The following is an 18,445-nucleotide window of genomic DNA, read 5'->3' as shown; positions in this document are numbered from 1 at the left end:
TGAAGCGGAGAAGTAAATAGATCCTGTTTTCTGATTCCAGTTCTTGCAAAAAAAAAACTGAGCACGGCCCATCCTCCTATTGGGAGGGCTCCTCCAAGCACTTACACACACAAGCTCACACATTTAGAAAAATACACCTTTATATCATCAAATTAAATGCAATGAAGTGGTTCATTATTATTATTATTATTATTATTATTTTAAATATATCAATAAAAGATTATATTATCATGCTAGTGTTAAAATAACAATAATTAAAATATTAAAAAAAATGTTCGAATGAGTTATCTGACTCCATTAACCAAACACAAACTTCATTCTCCCAACCATTGCATGCTCGTTTCTTTTTGGGAAAAGATGGACAAGAATAGCTGATATTTTCACAGGGGGGCAGATTTAATTTCTTAAATAAACTAAGTGAATTCCATCGAATTAGCCGAATTAGTCTTCTTCGAGCCTTTTCCCTCGATCCCTCTCCCTTCGATCTTCTGAAGTTCTTCCGCCCACGTCTTTTCACAAGCTGGCGTGCCGGCTCCTCCCATGGGCGTGCTGACTCCTCCCATGGGCGTGCCGACTCCTCCCATGGGCATGCCAGGTGCCAGCTTCACCACCTCCTTGCCGAAGGGCGTCGCGATGTCTAAAAAACTCATATCAGCGGAGCGCTTATCAAAACAATGTCTGACGTTTTTCGTCAGCGCCCTGTTATCAAAATTCCCCAGCCAAAACTCTCAGCACTAGGAACGGCGCGACCTGAAGCCCACTCAGTGAATATCTTTTGCATTAAATGTTATATGTATTTAATCGTATAAAATATAAAATCCTTCAATAGTTATTAAAATGTATATATTGTAAATGACACATTGAAATAAAAGAACAAAGTTAGAACAATTGTCACGGTTGCCATGGCGCCCAGTTGGCCCCGCCCAAGTGGCGCCAGCTTTGGCTTGTTGACAAATTGGCTTCCCTTCTATTTAAGCTCATTGCTCTTACTCACCCTTTGTCAGTCCGTCAACGAACCTCTGTCCCGCAAGATGTGGGTTTTTGACTCTGTCCGGTTTCCTGCCTGTGTTTCCTGTCCAGTATCGTTCCCGTCTATTTTTGTCCTGTTTATTATCGATCTCCAGTTTCGTTCCTGTCTAGTTTGTCATGTTTAATTTCGATATCCTGTTTTGATATCAATCCTGTCTGTCCTGTCCCGTCCGATATCTGCTCGGGCAATTGGTATTGATCTCGTCAGCCTCTAGCTTTCTATCATTCCATGCCAGACAGCTGTCTAACGTGCATGACTCCCCATTTCCCGTAAAATAAAGCTTGTGTGAGGAACGTCACGCATCTTGGTCCTCCTGTTCCAGTTAAGGACATTAAATCAATGACTAAAATTCACTGAACTAAATGAATCTCATTATAATCATTAAATGCAATTTACATAAATGAAGATTCCAAAATTATATTGAAATAAGAAAAATAGTCTGCTAGCTGCCGTCTCAGAGAATTTTGCTTATTTTATGTATCATTTTTTAATGAAAAAAAGGAAAATATATGTAATGTCATGAACCAGCACAGGATCAGGACCCAAACGCGTGACGTTTCTCACACAAGCCTTTTATTTTACTGGAAATGGGGAGTCATGCACGTTAAGCAGCGGTCAGGCATGAAATGACAGGAAGCCAGAGGCCGACGAAATCGATACCAATTGCCTGAGCAGATATCGGACAGATGGGGTCGATACCGGACAGGACGGGACCGACAGGATTGATAAACAGGACAAACTAGAAACTGGAAACCGATATTAAACAGGACAAAATAAACAGGAACAATACCTGACAGGGAATACCAACAGGAAACAGGACCGAGTCAAAACCCACGTCTTGCGGGGCAGAGGTTCGTTGACGGACTGACAAAGTAAGAGTGAGAGCACTGGGCTTAAATAGAAGGGAAGACAATCTGTCAACGAGTCGCAGCTGGCGCCACACGGGCACCACAAGGGCGCCACACGGGCGGGGCCAATTGGGCGCCATGGCAACCGTGACATATATATAAGATGGCTGGGATGGGCTCCAGCACCCCCGCGACCCTACTGAGGATAAGCGGTACAGATGATGGATGGATCTTTCTATCTCTTTCTTTCTCTCTCTCTTTCTCTTTATTTTTATTTTTCTCTCTCTCTTCTCTCTTTCTCTGTCTTTCTCTCATCCCGAAAATAAAGACGTTTTTCTTCTTATTTCATTCAAATATATATTTTCTTAATTTAAATCAGCAATACATTTTTTTCCTGTTTTTTAACCACTAGGTAGTAGGCTAGTCATCGGATCGTTGCAACAATCTTTGAGATATTTTTGTTTCTGGAATGAGAACTACGAGAGCAAACATTCAGAACAAAGAAATCATCCGTACTCAACAATATAGCCATGTGGTTTAGCCCCGTTCCGTGCCCGACACCCCCAAAATCCTCTCCCGAGTTTGACATCTCGCGTTCTAAACGCGCTCTCACGGGGAAAGCACGCGGTCCATGTGCAGAAAAGCAAAAATCACCTCTTTTGTCGGATTTCTTAATAGGAAAGCACAGTCCAGGGGGGAGGCTTTGTTCCACCGGAGTAGTAAATAAGCCGTAATCTTGCTTTTCGGCGGTGCGGAATCACAAAAAGCCCTCCCACGGCAAAAGTCGCGGGTATTAAACGTCCTCTTCCCCTGTTCGTACTCCTCCTCGTGATGTCCTCGCCGTCGCCAGAAGTGGCCCCAAACTGTCCCCGGGCGGCCATTTTTGACAATTTATTGGTGCTGTAAGGAGGAAAGGGCCTTTTTCTGAACCATATGTTCTTCCTTGTTCTATATAAAAACAGGTTACTATTCAAAAGTATCTATCTATCTATATACCTTGGTCATATCCCTCAAGAGGGGTGACCGACAGCAAGACACACACATACAATAACAAAGAAAATAAAAGGGAAATAAATAACAAACAAAAAAAAAACACAAATTTTTTTTGGACCATGGCCAACCCAATTGCCCAAACATCCAAACAAGTCAGGCACCTCGGCACCCAAGTTGGTCATCCTTTCGTCCCTCCAGATGAAACGGGACACAAGAAAGCGGCCTTCTCACTCGGGTCACTTTCGCTGGTTTACCCCTGCCGCATCATAGGTGCCCAACCCATCCTTAAGAACGCGTTCAAAAGTATACTGTGGTATAAAGCGTCAGCTATTCTTTTAGCATGTTTTCAATTGTCCATCCATCCATCCATCCATCCATGATCTGCACCGCTTATCCTCAGTAGGGTCACGGGGGTGCTGGAGCCCATCCCAGCTATCTTCGGGCAGTGGGCAGGAGACTCAAAGAGAGACAACTCACCTACTCATTCAGACCTCGGGACAATTTGGACCAGCCAATGAACAAGACATGCATGTTTTTGGAATGTTGGAGGAAACCGGAGTGCCCTGAGGAAACCCACGCAAGCACGGGGAGAACATGCAAACTCCACACAGGAAGGTTCGATCTCATGACTCTCTCTGTGACAGTCCAAAGTCAGTCGATTATTTTTCAGTTTTGGTATATGGGTGCCAAAACACTCGTTCGTCCCGATAGATATAGAGCAAATTTTCAACTACAGTCTACAGTGAGGGTGTCAAGACCTGAAAGGAAACAGGATCCACTTGCATAACGTTTCTCACAGTTTTATTGGACGTCAGGACGGGAGAACAGACGTTGTCGAGATCAAAACAGGTCGTAATTCAGGACAAGAGAGCAGATATGGTTGAGATCAAAACAGATCGTAGGGGGAGAAAAACGGGATCAAAAAACCGTACAGGCGAAAAAGTGCTTGCTGTGTAAAAACAGATTCACAGAGGGACCGGCAAAAGGGGACTTACTAATCTTTATTCATTTTTACACACTACTATGATGTGCAATTGTGCACAATTCATGGATTGACTCCTAGAAAGAGAATTCAAACATTTACAACTCTTCTAAATTGTCCAAAATTGGCCAAAGTAATATACACGAATGCAAAGTTTTAAGGGCTGTAAACTGGTCGTCTCCAAGTGGCCACTTTGGGAAACACTTTGACATACACTTTGAACATTTAGCAAAATATAATCTAGTTTTTCAGATTGTGATCAAATTTGACTTGGGACCAGGTAAGTCAAGCTATCGTCTTACCTGGTCTCCAGGTAAGATGCCCATTCTACACTCATATGCAGGCATTTGATTGCAAAAAAAATAATCAAGAATAAAAACCTTCTATCTATGTGTGTTCCAACTCAGATGACTCAATGTTAGTAGCAGTGATTACTGATGTGAATCACCTGTGCCCGAACTGCCTCTGAATCTGATTGGCTCTCTGTCCCTATATAGACCTACTCCTATTTGTCCCCTTTTGTCAGTCCGTCTGCGAACCTCAGTGTATACTAGGCAGGCCTTTTTCGACCCTGACTCCCACCTGTCCTGTTTTTGCTCCCATCTGTCTCCGGCTACGACCTGTTTGGATCCTGACCACGTCTGCTCTCCCGTCCCGGCTTACGACCTCTTTTTGTCCCCCGACTAAGTCTACTCTCCCGTTCTGGCATATGACTTGTTTCCGACCCAGACCACGCCTTGCTCTCCCAGTCCAGGCTATCGACCTGTTCTTTCCGTCTTCGACACCACAATCTCCCATTTCCGTATTCGGATCACGATCCGATTGCGTGAGCAGCTTGCTTACTGCCCCTCCTCTTTCTATCAATAAAGCTTGTGGTTAACGTTACGCAATTGGGTCCTGATTCCGTTCTGATCGTGACACCAACTATGCTAATGTAAATATGAACTGCTCATTTAAACCACTACTTTCATCCATTTAAAGGGGATGAAAATAGATTTTACCTACCGGATAGGACCGATGTTCTATATGAGGTGAAAAAGTCGATAATAAGAAGTTCCCTAAAGTGGCTTTCACAGTGTTGTGCCGATCAAAATGACTTTCCCGTCCTACTTAAGCTCAGTCCTTTCACTCGCCTGTTGTCAGTCCGTCAGCGAACCTCTGTTTCTACAAGGTAAGCACTTTGACTCCGACTCCCGTCGGTCCCGCTTTTTGCACCCGTTTTCCACCCGTCTGCTCATGATTTCTCCGTTTGTCTCCGGCTACGACTACTTTTTTGACACCGACCACGTTTTGCTCTCCCTTCTTGGCTTATGACCCGTTTTTGATCCCGACCACGTTTTGCTCTCCTGACCTGGCTATCAACCTGTTTTTTTCTGTCTTCGACACCACGATCTCCTGCTTCCGCATTCGGAACATGTTCCGATTCTGTGAGCAGCTTGCTTCCCGCGTCCAGCGAGCACCGGATCGCGGGCGCCGCCTTTCCTCTTCCTATCAATAAACTTGTGAGAAACGTTACGCGATTGGGTCTACTTTTCGTGCTGGTCGTGATACAAACTTTATTGTCCTATAGTCGGAATAAAATATATTAAACATGATTTCCTGTTTCATTTGCATTCATGCGCTGGGTCCTGCGGCCAAATTCCAAGAAACATTCAGGAACACGCAGCAGGCGTAGGTGGAATTCTGTGGCGGTTGTCTGGAGATGCGGATGCAGCCGCGTATGGTAATCCCCATCTGACGATTTTGCCGGCTTCAGAAGTTGCATCGTGACGGCCGCTTTGAGATTAAACTCGACGTGAGAGCTTTTCCAGATACAATGTCGGATATTCTTTATCTTCTGGAAAGAACAAAAACAGATACACTGCTGCAAACAGGAAATTGTGGTTGAAATTGTTGTTTTTATTTCATGAAACCAATCGATTACTGACATTTCAATTGATTAAGGGTTAAACATATAAACAGGACTTGACTCGACTTGAGTAGAGCGTCTGCGGCACAGTTCTGAGGTCTAGGTTCAAATCCAGCAACCAGCCTTTCTGTGCGGGGTTTGCATGTTCTCCCTATTTTTGCGGTTTCCTCCCACATTCCCAAAAAAAGACATGCATGTCAGGTAAATTGGCAAACAGTTCGACATGTTTCCTGCCCACTGCCTGAAGACAGCTGGGATGGGCTCCAGCACCCCCGTGACCCTACTGTGGATAAGTGGTGCAGATAATGCATGGATGACTTGACTTGAAATAAAATCCTCTCAAACCAACTCCCAAATAAGAAGATTTTACCTTTGCCAGGTTCCCTGTATCTTAAAATGTTGGGAAGCCCTGGAGTAGAAAATCCACGGCATTTATCTTGTAATGTTTAAGAGTCAAAACAAACATCTGAGAAAACTTGAGAAAAAAAAAAATGCTATGACAGGTGAAGATGAGAACATCACTTTATCTTTGCTCTTTGAAGTAATAAAGATGAAAACGCCAACTCGTTTCTGATAAGGAAGTGAAAAGAGAATGCCATCCTCTCAGTGTCAGGACCAGAACGGAGACAGGACCCACTTGCGTTACGTTTCTCTCAGTTTTATTAGAAGAAAGAAAAAGGGTTCCGCCCACAATCCTGTGATTGCTGGACACGGGAAGCAGGTCGCTCTGAACACGGAAGTGAGACATCCGTGGCGAGCGATGGTGGTGTCGGGAACGGAAAAACGGGTCAGAAGCCAGGACAGGAGAGCAAAAACGTGGTCAGGGTCGGAAACGAGTCGAAAGCCAGGAGAGGAGAGTAGATGTGGTCGAGATCAGAAAATGGGTCGAAGCCGGGAAACAGACGAGGCCAAAACAGGAGTGAGTCAGGGTAGAAAAGCCTGCCTAGAGTAAAATGAGGTTCGCAGACAGACTGACAAAAGGGGACAGATAGGAGTGGGTTTAAATAGGGACAGGGAGCCAATCAGAGTCCGAGGCAGTTCGGGCACAGGTGATTCACATTGATAATCATGACACTCAGTAGTTTCTCAAATGAACCTTTAAAAGCGCACACGTTTCCGATAAGGACACCAAGGTTCAGTCTTTGCGTTGAATCCTTCCCTTCGAAGCATCGAACTATTTCTAAGATAGAGCTCGTGTGGATACTTCAGGTTCCCAGTCCGGCTGGTAAAAACGAATGTCGAGGCGGCGGGCCCAGTTGGCAAAGGCTGATTTCTCCGTGATAAAACGATGGTGACTTCCATGCTGGCTTCGTTGGTGGCTCAAGTACATGGCGCATTCGGTAGGGCCCGAGGGTTCGTAGTAGTGGTACGGCACCAAAGGAATGGATGGGGTTCTAAAAACAAAGGAAACAAAGTAATCAATTTTCTGGGTTATAAGGCTCACCTTTGAAAAATAATCTTTTGTAAAATAGGTTTAACTTTATACAAGGTGCACCGGACTATAAGTGTAAAGTAGGCTTAAACGTATTTGCTCAAAAGTGTGTATTTCTAATCAGATTGTATCCTGTTTCTTTGTTTAAAAATGTTGGTACCGTCCTAGGGAGGAGGGGCAGAGGGAGTTTCTTTTTCCTGTTTCTTTGTTCACCCTTAAGACTTCAATAAAGTACAGCGCAGTGGGGAAGGGTTTTAGAAAGGGCGGGACCGGCGAAAAGCAACCTTTCTCCTGCTGCAGCTGTCCAGAAAACTCAAAAAGGTTTTGCCTGAATTTCCTCCTACGATTAGTCAATATTTTTTTAGCTCTCCCACACGTAAGTGGTCGCTTTACACCCGACAATAAGCCACATGAAATTTTAATTACTGTAGGAGATGGGTTTGCATCAAAAAAATATATGGAAAAAAAATAAAAACACCTGAAAATTTTAAAAAACGTATTTCATAATACCAAAATAACATTCTTAAATATGGTTCCACTACTAAAATGAATTGATTTATTCCTCAATGGTTACCTAACTAAGTAGTATTTCATTGTGTTTCATCTCCAATTGTATTTTCTGTATTTTCCACCCAAAGGCACAAAGGATGATTAGGCTTTCAAATATCTGGCACATTTTGTATTTTAAAGAAACACTGTGTGATATCTGTCCACTAGATGTTGCTGTATCGTGTAGTGCGACTGAAAAAGAGTGCTACAGAGAAAAGGAAGAATGTAAACTATCAAAGTGACCAAACCGCACCATTTTTATTCTCGTTTTTTTTTGCCCAATCTTTCACAAGGCTGTTGTTTTTTGGGGGTACACATAGCAGCAAGATGGCAGGAAATCATGTCAGCTCTCTCTAAGTGAGCCGCATGTCATGTGAAATAAATACAGATTTCACAATCGACATGTATTCCAAAAAAATGAACGCTTAAATGATAGTTCAGGTATTTTGGCTCATTACTTAAATCCATTTTTTAGGGGTGGATGTTTTTTACACTAAGAGGCGCTAAACAACACACAATGCCCCTTTAAGTATGCGATTCAGTCCGGAAAGTCCGGATTTTTATCTATGGCATAACAGGAACCTTTTTTGTGTGTTTTGACAACTCTGAACTCTGATATTAGTTATTCTAAGGGATCGACCGATACAGGTTTTTTAGGGCCGATACAGATTATTTAGAGCTGGTATCAATTTGCTGTAGAAGTGTGAAAATTGACATATTTTTAACAATGTGAAAACAAACAAAGAATATTTATTATCAGTTCAAATAAAACTCTAATAGCTTTCTTAAACCTAAATTTGAATTTCAACTAACATGACTAATCTTTCACTTCAACCAAAAACAGTGCAGGAAATAAAATCAGGCTTTCCCCACGTTGGGCGCCACTTATTTTCGTGAGGACGTCGTTGGGCGTCGCCCCAAAATATACGCAGAGACAGAAATATGGCGGAAAGGGAACATCCTTTACACAGCAACATTCAAGCCACGTTCAAAATTCGTCCAAGAGATGCTGGGTTTTTTATACTATGTTCAACAAGATCATGTGAAGTTTTTTTCTAAAGTTTTATCGGAATCAGAAGTATTTTTTCCGGCCTCGGCTCGCTTAGTCAACAACTTTCTTTGCAATAACATCCTGCCAGAATCCTGCAATAACAGCCTACCAGATGTCTGCACACAATAGGCTATTGCTAACTCCAAGGCTGCTGATTTACAGTTAATCCACAACAGCAGCGACTCATATAAATATACATTTTTCATAAATACATAAATAAATATCAACAGAAAGTGCATGGAATTTTCAATGAAACTGGCGAATAAAAAAAGTGTGGGGACTTGAATAACTAATGTTATGATAAGAGCAAATCACTTAGCTTTCCACTTTAGGGTGCTTTTCATGCTCTGGCTCAATCACAGACACAAACGCTTGATTGACCAACTAATGTTATGATAGAAGCTAATATATCAGTCTCCGCCTGAACGATCTATACTGGTTACGCTATCTTTTTATCACACGCAGGCTTTTCTACCAAGGCACCGACTTTCAAAAATCTCAATATAATCAGTGGCTTGAATCCTGTCTGCAGCGTGTGAAGTCTTGAAAGCTTTTGTTTTTGTGGCTCCGCCCCTGGCCGCTTCTCCAATTAGAAGGCGTGGGGTGGGCGGGAGAGTGAGACAACGGCTCCGCTTCAAAGCAAAGCTCTCTCCTGCTCCTTTAACCCAGTTCTAAATATATTTAATCGTCTAGTCGAGTGAATACAAATGCCGATACCGATGTCCATCAGATTCCCAAATATCAGTGCAGATAATCTGCGCATTAATTGGTCGACCCTGTAAGGTTTTAACATTTCTTATACTGAAATCTGACTCCGAAGACACTACCCGTGTCTTGTGTAATCCCTTACAGTTGAAGCATATTCAAAAGTCGGAGAAATTTAATTCGCCGAACGACAAGTGTAGCCCACATATCAATTTATTCAGCTGGATAAAAGAGTTGAATAAATCGGGTCTTTCGTCCTTGCCAATTACAATCGTGTGGAGAAAGACAACGTGGTTTCAGGATCTTCCCATGTTATAATCCATGCCGATGAAATGTTCACGCCCCATGACTAAGCCTCAGGCTGATTGGTCCGTGCCGTGTCAATGCAAATTTCCCAATAGTCCTTCGAAGCTTGGGAGAAGGGTGATAGGTCATCGCCCTACCTCCCAGGTGATAAGTCATTGTTATCTGCACAGACTGAAACCAAAGACACATTGCAAAGCAAAGGCGGTTTACAACACCCTTCTGAAGAATTGCCCTCAAACACTGGTGTCAGATTTTAGAACAAGTATATTTGACTTTCCTTAAGATAAAACAATGTATAAAATAGTATACAACTCAACCACTAGTTGTTTGATGCAGAGGATGAAGAATCTATGCATGTGAGTATTCTCAAATGTTAATAATTAGTGCAATGTATAGGGTGGGTTTGTGGATGATACATTTGTTTTCCCGGTGTGTCATTTAAAATGGGTTTTAAACCGTCGCGGTTGTCATTTCCCTTTGTCACTGAGAGACAGCAAAAGGACGTTATTAAAGATGAAGGAGGAGCAGAGAACACCGTGAAAAAAAAATCATAGTGGGGCCGTTACAGAAGAAACCATCTGTTCTTCTTCACGCACTATTTGTCCGAGTCACTCAGTCGGGAGACGGCAGAGGCAAACGAGGATCTTTAAAAAGGAATTCTGACTATGAAAACATTAGACCCTTGAAAATCTAGATGACAAAAGAAAAGGCATTCGATTTTTCTGTATTATGTATTTATTTTAATCTCATCATCACACTATTTTGACTTGTGGTACCAAGTTGCTATGTTGTTATTGCTTTGGCTGAACACTTTCCCATAATGCTCCATTACGTTGAATGGAAAATGACTTTGTAGCCATGCAAATAAAGATTTTACGAAGTACTGTACCTGCAATGGTCAGGTGGCACCATGCCATAGACGTTGATCCTGTCACAGAGCTCCAGGGCCATTGCCATCGTGAACCAGCCGGTACTTAGCCACGAGTTGGAGCTTTTCCTGAAAATATAACAGATTTGAAGTCCTCATATCTCTTTCTCTATGCATGGTAGTAAGATACAAGTTGTTTTTCTAGAAGGCACTTGATTTTTAAAATGACTTCTTAGACCCATTAATGGCGTAAAGTCAACCAGAAAAGGCGTTCTTTTTGGTCAGGACCAGAACGGAAACAGGACCCATTCACGTAACGTTTCTCACAAGTTTTATTAGAAGAAAGGGAGGGGGTTCCGCCCACAATCTGGGAATTGCTGGACACGGGAAGCAGGTCGCTCTGAACAAAGAGTTGAACAAATCGGATCTTTCGTCGTTGCCAATCACAATCGTGTGGAGAAAGTGGGACTTCCGTGGCGAGCGATGGCGGGGTCGAGAACGGAAAAAACGGGTCAGTAGCCGGGATAGAGAGCAAAAACAAGATCGGAAACAAGTCGAAAGCCAGAAGAGGAGAGTAGACGTGGTCGAGATAAAAAACGGATGTTATTCGGGACGGGAGAACAGACGTGGTCGAGATCAAAACGGATCGTAGCGGGAGTCAAACAGGAGCAAAAAACGGGACAGGCGAAAAAGGCTTGCTGTGTAAAAACAGATTCGCAGACGGACCGACAAAAGGGGACTGACGGGACAGAGTTAAAATACTGACAGTTGGCGCCACACAGACGGGGCCAATTGGGCGCCATGGCAACCGTGACAGTTTTTGTGTGCTTGAATTTGCAAATCTGAATTATGGACTGTTGTTCAAGGTGCAGTTCACAGAAAATTGGGAAAGAAACCACTAGAGAGGAAGTCCATCTTGGAATAGTGTGGTCAATTCATAACGGAAGGGTGCTTATGGCCAGGCAAAAGAACGTGACGCCCCTCAACTTCAGAAGATGTGATTGAAGTTGTAACGACATTCCAGCGAAGCCCCCGTGCAACCCATCAGAAGAGCCAATAGGGGGCCATAGTCCTGCAATCAGGCTTGATTTCTTCTTTCTCTCCCTCTCATTCATGCTTACCTTATTTGGTCACTCACTTCCTGGCTCAAGTCATCATTTCCGACTCTGTCCAGCTGCTTGTACTTGCAAATCTTGCAAATCTTACTCTTCTTTTTTTCATCTTTTTAGGGGTTTAGGTTGACTGTATTTGAAACAGTCCTTTTCTTACTATTATGATTTTCAAGCTACACTAACAGAAAAAGGAGAGCACGAGCATGAAAACACTCTCCAACCCCTCTCCACTCCACCTCCTTTCCTACAGCCTAATGTCGTTCCGAAACCATAACACCTTATGGTGAAAGTAAGATAAGAGTAGATAAGTGTGATGGAAAAAATTATAAAGACTCTTTGAACTCAGTTGGGCATTGTGAAATCATACCCCATCCATCCAGCCAACATCTTCCGCTTAAACGGGGTCGGGACACGGGGGCAATATCCTTAGCAGTGAAACCCAGACGTCCCTACTCCCAGCCATTTCACCCAACTCATCCCACAGGATCCCCAGGCATTGCCAGGCCAGGGATTGGTGCGCCAAGGACCCCTTCTTTGGCTGCCAGCCGGCTCTCGTTTTACCCGACCCCTTTGGCCCCTCTCACAGGTGGTGAGCCCATGGGAAGAGGGACCCACGTCGTCCTTTCGGGCTGAGCCCGCCCAGGCCCCGTGAGTATAGGCCCGGCCATCAGGCGCTCGCCAGCAAACCCCATCTCCAGGCATGGCTCCAGAAGGGGGCATGAATCCATGGTCTGGCCCCACACCTTTGTCATGAGTGACCGTACCAGGGGCTTGTAGCCCCCAGGAGTCGTGGAATAATGAAGTCAGAGCTTATCGACATAATGAGGACACATATGTTTCGACAGGAAATTCCAGGCTTGTTTCTCCCGAGTTTAAATGTCAGCGAGGCAATAATTGGATCAGCTACCGAAGATGACATGAATTTAGCTGGGTCAGGACGACTCCAACTGTTTTCTTGGAAATCGCGTCATTTTGGAGAATCGAGAAAAACATTGTCGATTCCGGTAAGTATGCGCCCAGTAAGAGGAAAACAACACGTGATATGGCTGAAATGATGTGTCTGCTCCGGAGGGCATAACAAAGCTGATTGTCTCTTTGACGAATGAGAACGCTGTTTGAACGCTGACGAATATCAATAAACGACGTCTCCCTCTCCGTCATACTTCTCTGCTCTTTTGTGCATATTTTTGGGGCGAGGCGGATACACGGTCTGCTCCGAAACAGACAGCATAGCTCTTAGAATCATTTGGGACACACAAACCCCTCCACCATGATAAGGTACCAGTTCACAGAGGGTTAAATAATACTTAACATTTTTAAGGACACCTTAAAAGATACACTCTACCTTTAAGTACTTTTCAGGGGAATAGACCAAATGTTACGGTGAGTCGCATCTAGTACGTGGACCTTAGTTTAACCAACCCGTCTTTCTGTCACCCGTTGTCAGTCCGTCTGCCAACCTCAGTTCACGCTAGGCAAGCTTTTCGACCCTGACTCACTCCTGTTTTGGTCTGTTTTTGAAGGACACCTACGTCATATATTCGCTCTGCCTTTTTACAAGAATGAAGCGCTTACCTGTCCACTCCAGTTTCATTTTTAAAAAGTTCATCAAAGGCCATCATTTTAAGTCGAGAAATGATGTAAAGTTTCAGGCTGGGCATCTGCTGGTTCAACGTCTTCAACTGGTTGTAGACGTGGCCCCTGCCGTCCCGTTTCATGCTCATGCTGGGCCCCCAGAAGACAAAGACGGACCCCTGGCGAGGGTCCAGCAGTTCTCGGGTCTTGCGCAGGACTCTTTGCAGACTGGAATGGGCCACCACTCGTAAACTGGTGCGAGCGCCCACGTCGCGCTCGTAACCCGAGACGGGGGCGTCGTTCATGCGGATCACGCACTCCGATCGGTCGATTTCACGGCCCATTTTGCCGCCGGTGAGTTGGCCGGAGCTGCTGACCAGAGCGCAAGTCCTGCAGTGCATCTTTAAAGTCTGTGGGCATCAATGACAAAGGACATATAAAAAGTCTACACACCCCTGTTTTAGCAACATAAGCAGAATACCAGGAAGCTACAGTTCCAATTCATACATCCGACAGTGAGCCCTAAGCCACGCCCACCCAAGTTACGGTATCCACGTATCACAAGCGGAGCAAATATGGCTGACATGATCAGGGTTGGGTAGGGTTACTTTAACTGGATTACTTTCAATGACTTTTGGATGACTCCGACCACGTTTTTGCTCTCCTGCCCTGGCCGTTGACCCGTTTTTCCGTTCCCGACCCCGCCATCGCTCGCCACGGCTTTTGGCGCCTACAGGGCATTCGCAGGTGCCCTGAATCAGCAATCATGACACCTTTCTTCTAATAAAACTGAGAGAAACATACGCAAGTGGGTCCTGTTTCTGTTCTGGTCCTGACAACAGTGGGATCAAATCACTCTAGTAGCGTGTGGATCACATGTGCATTATTTGTGATACCAAGATGGCCGACCTAAATCGTCGTTTGCCTCGCCTTCTGATTGGCTGAAAACAAGCGCTGTCGGAACGGTATGAATTCAAGAAGGTATTACCCAGTTATCCGTGTATTTATAGACCTGAGTCACAACGAGGTGTGATTATGCACGGGCGTGCTGGAACACTTCCTCCCTCCATGCAGCAGAAGCAGACCTCAGATGCACCCTTTCATAAAATAGAGATAACTGGACTGCTCGTGCTGCTGTAAATGCTAAATGGTCTGCATTTGTGTAGCGCTTTTTAAGTCGATGAAGACCTCCCAAAGCGCTTTACAATGTGCTTCACACTTACCCATTCACACACACACTCACACACCGATAGGGAGTCTGCCTCCAAACGTTTTGAGGATAATCAAGATGCTAAATGGTAAATGGTCTGCATTTCTATAGCGCTTTTCAAGTCAATGAAGAGCTCCCAAAGCGCTTTACAATGTGCTTCACACTTACCCATTCAAACCACACTCACACACCAATAGGGAGTCTGCCTCCAAACGTTTTGAGGATAATCAAGATGCTAAATGGTAAATGGTCTGCATTTCTATAGCGCTTTTCAAGTCAATGAAGACCTCCCAAAGCGCTTTACAATGTGCTTCACACTTACCCATTCACACACACACTCACACACCGATAGGGAGTCTGCCTCCAAACGTTTTGAGGATAATCAAGATGCTAAATGGCAAATGGTCTGCATTTCTCTAGTACTTTTCAAGTCGATGAAGACCTCCCAAAGCGCTTTAAAATGTGCTTCACACTTACCCATTCACACACACTCACACACCGATATCAGCCATGCAAGGCCCCTACCTGCTAATTGGGGGCATTAGGGATTCAGTGTCTTGCCCAAGGACATACAACACGGAGGAGCTGGGAATCGAACCTGCGTCTTTCTGTATCTTTATTTTTCTGCCCCACTTTCTCTTTCTTGTTCTCTTCTCTCTTTCTCTTTCACTTTCTTTTTCTCTTTTTCATCTTTCTCTTTTTTATCTCTTTCTCTCTGTCTCCCTTATTTTCTTATCTCTTTCTCTTTTACTCATTCTCTCTTGTTTTTATCTCTTTCTCTCTCCTTTGTCTCCCTCTCTTTCCTTTTAGTCTCTTTCACTTTGATTTTTTTTCTCTTATTCTCTCTTTTTTGACCCTTTGCTTTTCTCTTTGTCTATATGTTTCACAATTTTAATATCAATGACAGTAAGGACAATTCTAATTCTGATTCTTTTTCATTCACGCTATTATTAAAACTTAGGCCAGTCTCTAAGCACTGCGTTGCAAATATTCATTTTTCTAGCTTATATCCTGAAAAAAAAAAATTCAATTCAATTCAATGTGTCATGATTACCGATGTGACTCAACTGTTCCCGATCCTTTGGCGCCAACTGCCTCGGACGCTGATTGGCCCCCTGTCCCTATTCAAACCCACTCCTTTCAGTCCCCTGTTGTCAGTCCGTCTGCGAACCTCAGTTTACTCTAAGCAAGCTTTGTTCGACCCTGACTCCCACCTGTTTTTGCTCCCGTCTGTTCCCCGGCTTCGACCCGTGTTTGATCCTGACCACGTCTGCTCTTCCGTCCCGGCTTACAACCCGTTTCTGACACCGACCACGTTTTTGCTGTCCTGTCCTGGCTACTGACCCGTTTTTCCATTCCCGACACCGCCATCGCTCGCCACGGAAGTCCCACTTCCTCGTTCAGAGCGACCTGCTTACCGCGTCCAGCGATCACCAGATCGTGGGTGCAACCCTTTCCTTTTGTCACAGGCCAGAAACGGAGACAGGACCCAATAGCCTGCATTTTATTCAGTTTTATTGAGAAAGAAAGCAGCGTTTGCTTCCACGATCCGATGATCGTCGGACACGGGTAGCTGATGGCAGGAAAGCGCAAGTGGCACTTCCGTGTGGAGTCGTGGGTGGTAGGAAAGCTGGTTGATAGCCGGGACAGGGGAGCAAGGGCGGTAACAAATCCAGAAAAAAGGTCGGCAACAAGTATCAGGCAGGAAACAGGGCAAACCAGGTCGATGGCCGGGACGGAAGAGCAGGGCAGAAACGGGTCCGGAAACAGGTCGGCAACGAGTAACAGGCAGGAGAAAACAGGGCAGGAGATTGTTGGAGGGTACAGAGCTTGCCTAGCAAAAGCGTAGGTTCGCAGGACGGTCAGACAGCTTCCTCTAGGGTTTAAAAAGAGTCAATGAACCAATCAGCGCTCAGGGCTGTTGGCGCCAACGGCAATCATGACACCTTTCTTTAAATAAAACTGAGAGAAACGTAACGCAAGTGGGTCCTGACACAATGTGGTCTTTTGTCAAAATATTTCCCACTATTGCTGTTGGATCTGGAACATATCCAAGAAGCAAAATCAGTCGTATCGTCTTATATTTACCTTTCGATCCAAGACACCGACGTAGCCCCCGAGTGTCGCCCCCAACCTCTTCTGGGGCTTCTTTCCTATCACCGATGCGGGACCTTCTTTGTGTCCCGGGGATGATGAGGATAATCTCTCACCACCGAATCTCCTGCGGTACACCAGCATCCAAATGGTCACCATGGTGACGACAATGATGCTACTCACCCCAAAGCACTGGAGCGGAAAGAGGGAATATAAAGAAAAACACGTCAGTGCGCAACGGAATCGGAGGTCGGTAGTATAAAAAGGAAGCAGGAGGCGAAATCTTGGTTTTTGTCATTGATGAGATCACCGATTTGCAAAGCACCCCCCGCTCCTAAAGCAAAAGGGCACATATTTCCTGGTGTCATTTATAATTACCAAGCGTATCCTCATTTTCCTCTCCCTCGTTTCGAGCCCTCATCCTCTCTCACATAACGTCGACACCGGAAAACGCTGGAGAAGCGACACCCTCGTCATGCTATCGCTTGCATCCCCCTCCAACCCCTTTTCCTCATACCAGCTTCGCCTCAGCGTTCCCGACTCTTCTCCGCGTGATCCTAAACACCTTCACATTTTGAGTTCTTTATTCAGCCAAAAGAATTGTGAGGGTCTGACGCACCTCCGTCCACCAGAGGGCGCCTAATGTCAGGAACCAGGACAGGAAACAGGAAGCAGAACCCACTTGCGTAACGTTACCATACCTGTATAAGCTGTCATATTTTCCCTTACAAAATACAAAATGATCTTACACCATTTTTTTTCCGGTGCATGATGGCAAATCCCCAGGCGGCAGACGCATGCGCACAGTAGCATCAAACTGCTCGCTTCGATATCGAGATAGAGGCTACTGCGGCAAACTCGTTAGACTTGATCGATTTGCCGTTTCGTGATAGTCAGTGTTTACCGGATGGTACCCATCATTGACAAATTTGCATTTTTTCCGTACAGATTTTCTTGTACGTACACGTCTTAAAATGCATCATAAACCTACTTTGTACGGCAAAAACGTACAGGTTGACAAGTATGCGTCAGTAGACACACCTGTGACCAGTTTCAAACCAGCGCCCCCCAGAGGAAGGAAGCACACCAAACCCCCAAAACTATTTACTTATAGAACATTTTTTGTGCCGAGTACGAATATCCCTTCATTTGTTTTTGTCCCTTGTCTTGAGTTCCCTGCGTTTTTTTCCTCCAATCCTGCCTCGTCCTCTTTCCTTTAATAAATCTCTATCCACTTGGTTCCTTGCTAGTTTGTTGCCCTTCTCGACACGTTACTAGCAGCTGTCACAACGCGGTTTTCCACTTAGTGTACTGAACCTTCATCTGACATCCTGTACGACCAATACCACCCTATGGACTTTTGGACTGTCTACTTGGCAACACTTGTTTGCTTCTGGTGCTCAGGATACTGTTGCCTTGCCGCTTGCCTTTGAGTGTGACGAACACTGCAAAAAAAGGGAAAACTATTTATTGTACTAATCTGGTCTTCTGCAACGGGCTTCTGCACCATCCAGAGAGCCCCTGACACTTCATGATTTATCAATTTATTTGGTTGTCATTTTCCAGCTTCTCCATTATCTCAAAATGGGCTCGTCATATCAGTTCCTCTCCCTGTCTGCCTCATTGCAGCGAAAACGCAGTATGTTTCAGGTTCTCGATGGATGAGCGGTAGAAAGCTAGCAGGTTGGTCCTCCTGAGGACTCTCTAGAAGTGAAGATGCTGCTGGGGCTTTTTCGTTATGGATGTGTTTGTTTTGGACAAAGTCTCCTTGGTTTGGGGAA

General features: G+C 44.6%; 1 protein-coding gene across 1 annotated transcript; it reads right to left on the bottom strand.

Moving 5' to 3' along the window:
- Window positions 1–5,731: 5,731 nt before the first annotated feature.
- LOC148355961 (alpha-N-acetylgalactosaminide alpha-2,6-sialyltransferase 5-like) lies at window positions 5,732–17,271 on the bottom strand. The gene is made up of 5 exons (XM_088349393.1): window positions 17,043–17,271; window positions 16,659–16,856; window positions 13,361–13,770; window positions 10,695–10,802; window positions 5,732–7,156 (listed from the first exon to the last, which is right to left on the bottom strand). The coding sequence occupies exons 1-5, from the start codon at window positions 17,055–17,057 to the stop codon at window positions 6,943–6,945; spliced, it is 945 nt and encodes a 314-aa protein (XP_088205519.1). The 5' UTR covers window positions 17,058–17,271; the 3' UTR covers window positions 5,732–6,942.
- Between the last annotated feature and the right edge of the window lie 1,174 nt (window positions 17,272–18,445).

The sequence above is a fragment of the Urocampus carinirostris genome, chromosome 12, assembly GCF_059441175.1.
Source record: "Urocampus carinirostris isolate Australia breed hairy pipefish chromosome 12, RoL_Ucar_1.0, whole genome shotgun sequence".
NCBI lineage: Eukaryota > Metazoa > Chordata > Actinopteri > Syngnathiformes > Syngnathidae > Urocampus > Urocampus carinirostris.
This window is presented reverse-complemented; position numbering and strand designations above follow the sequence as displayed.

What these genes read in the sequence shown, in the direction of transcription:
- LOC148355961 (XM_088349393.1), bottom strand. An exon ending in TCGGTGTCTTGGATCGAAAG is followed by an intron (nt 13,771 to 16,658) that starts GTAAATATAAGA and finishes TGATGCCCACAG; the next exon opens with ACTTTAAAGATGCACTGCAG. An exon ending in GTGCCACCTGACCATTGCAG is followed by an intron (nt 7,157 to 10,694) that starts GTACAGTACTTC and finishes CTTTGTTTTTAG; the next exon opens with AACCCCATCCATTCCTTTGG.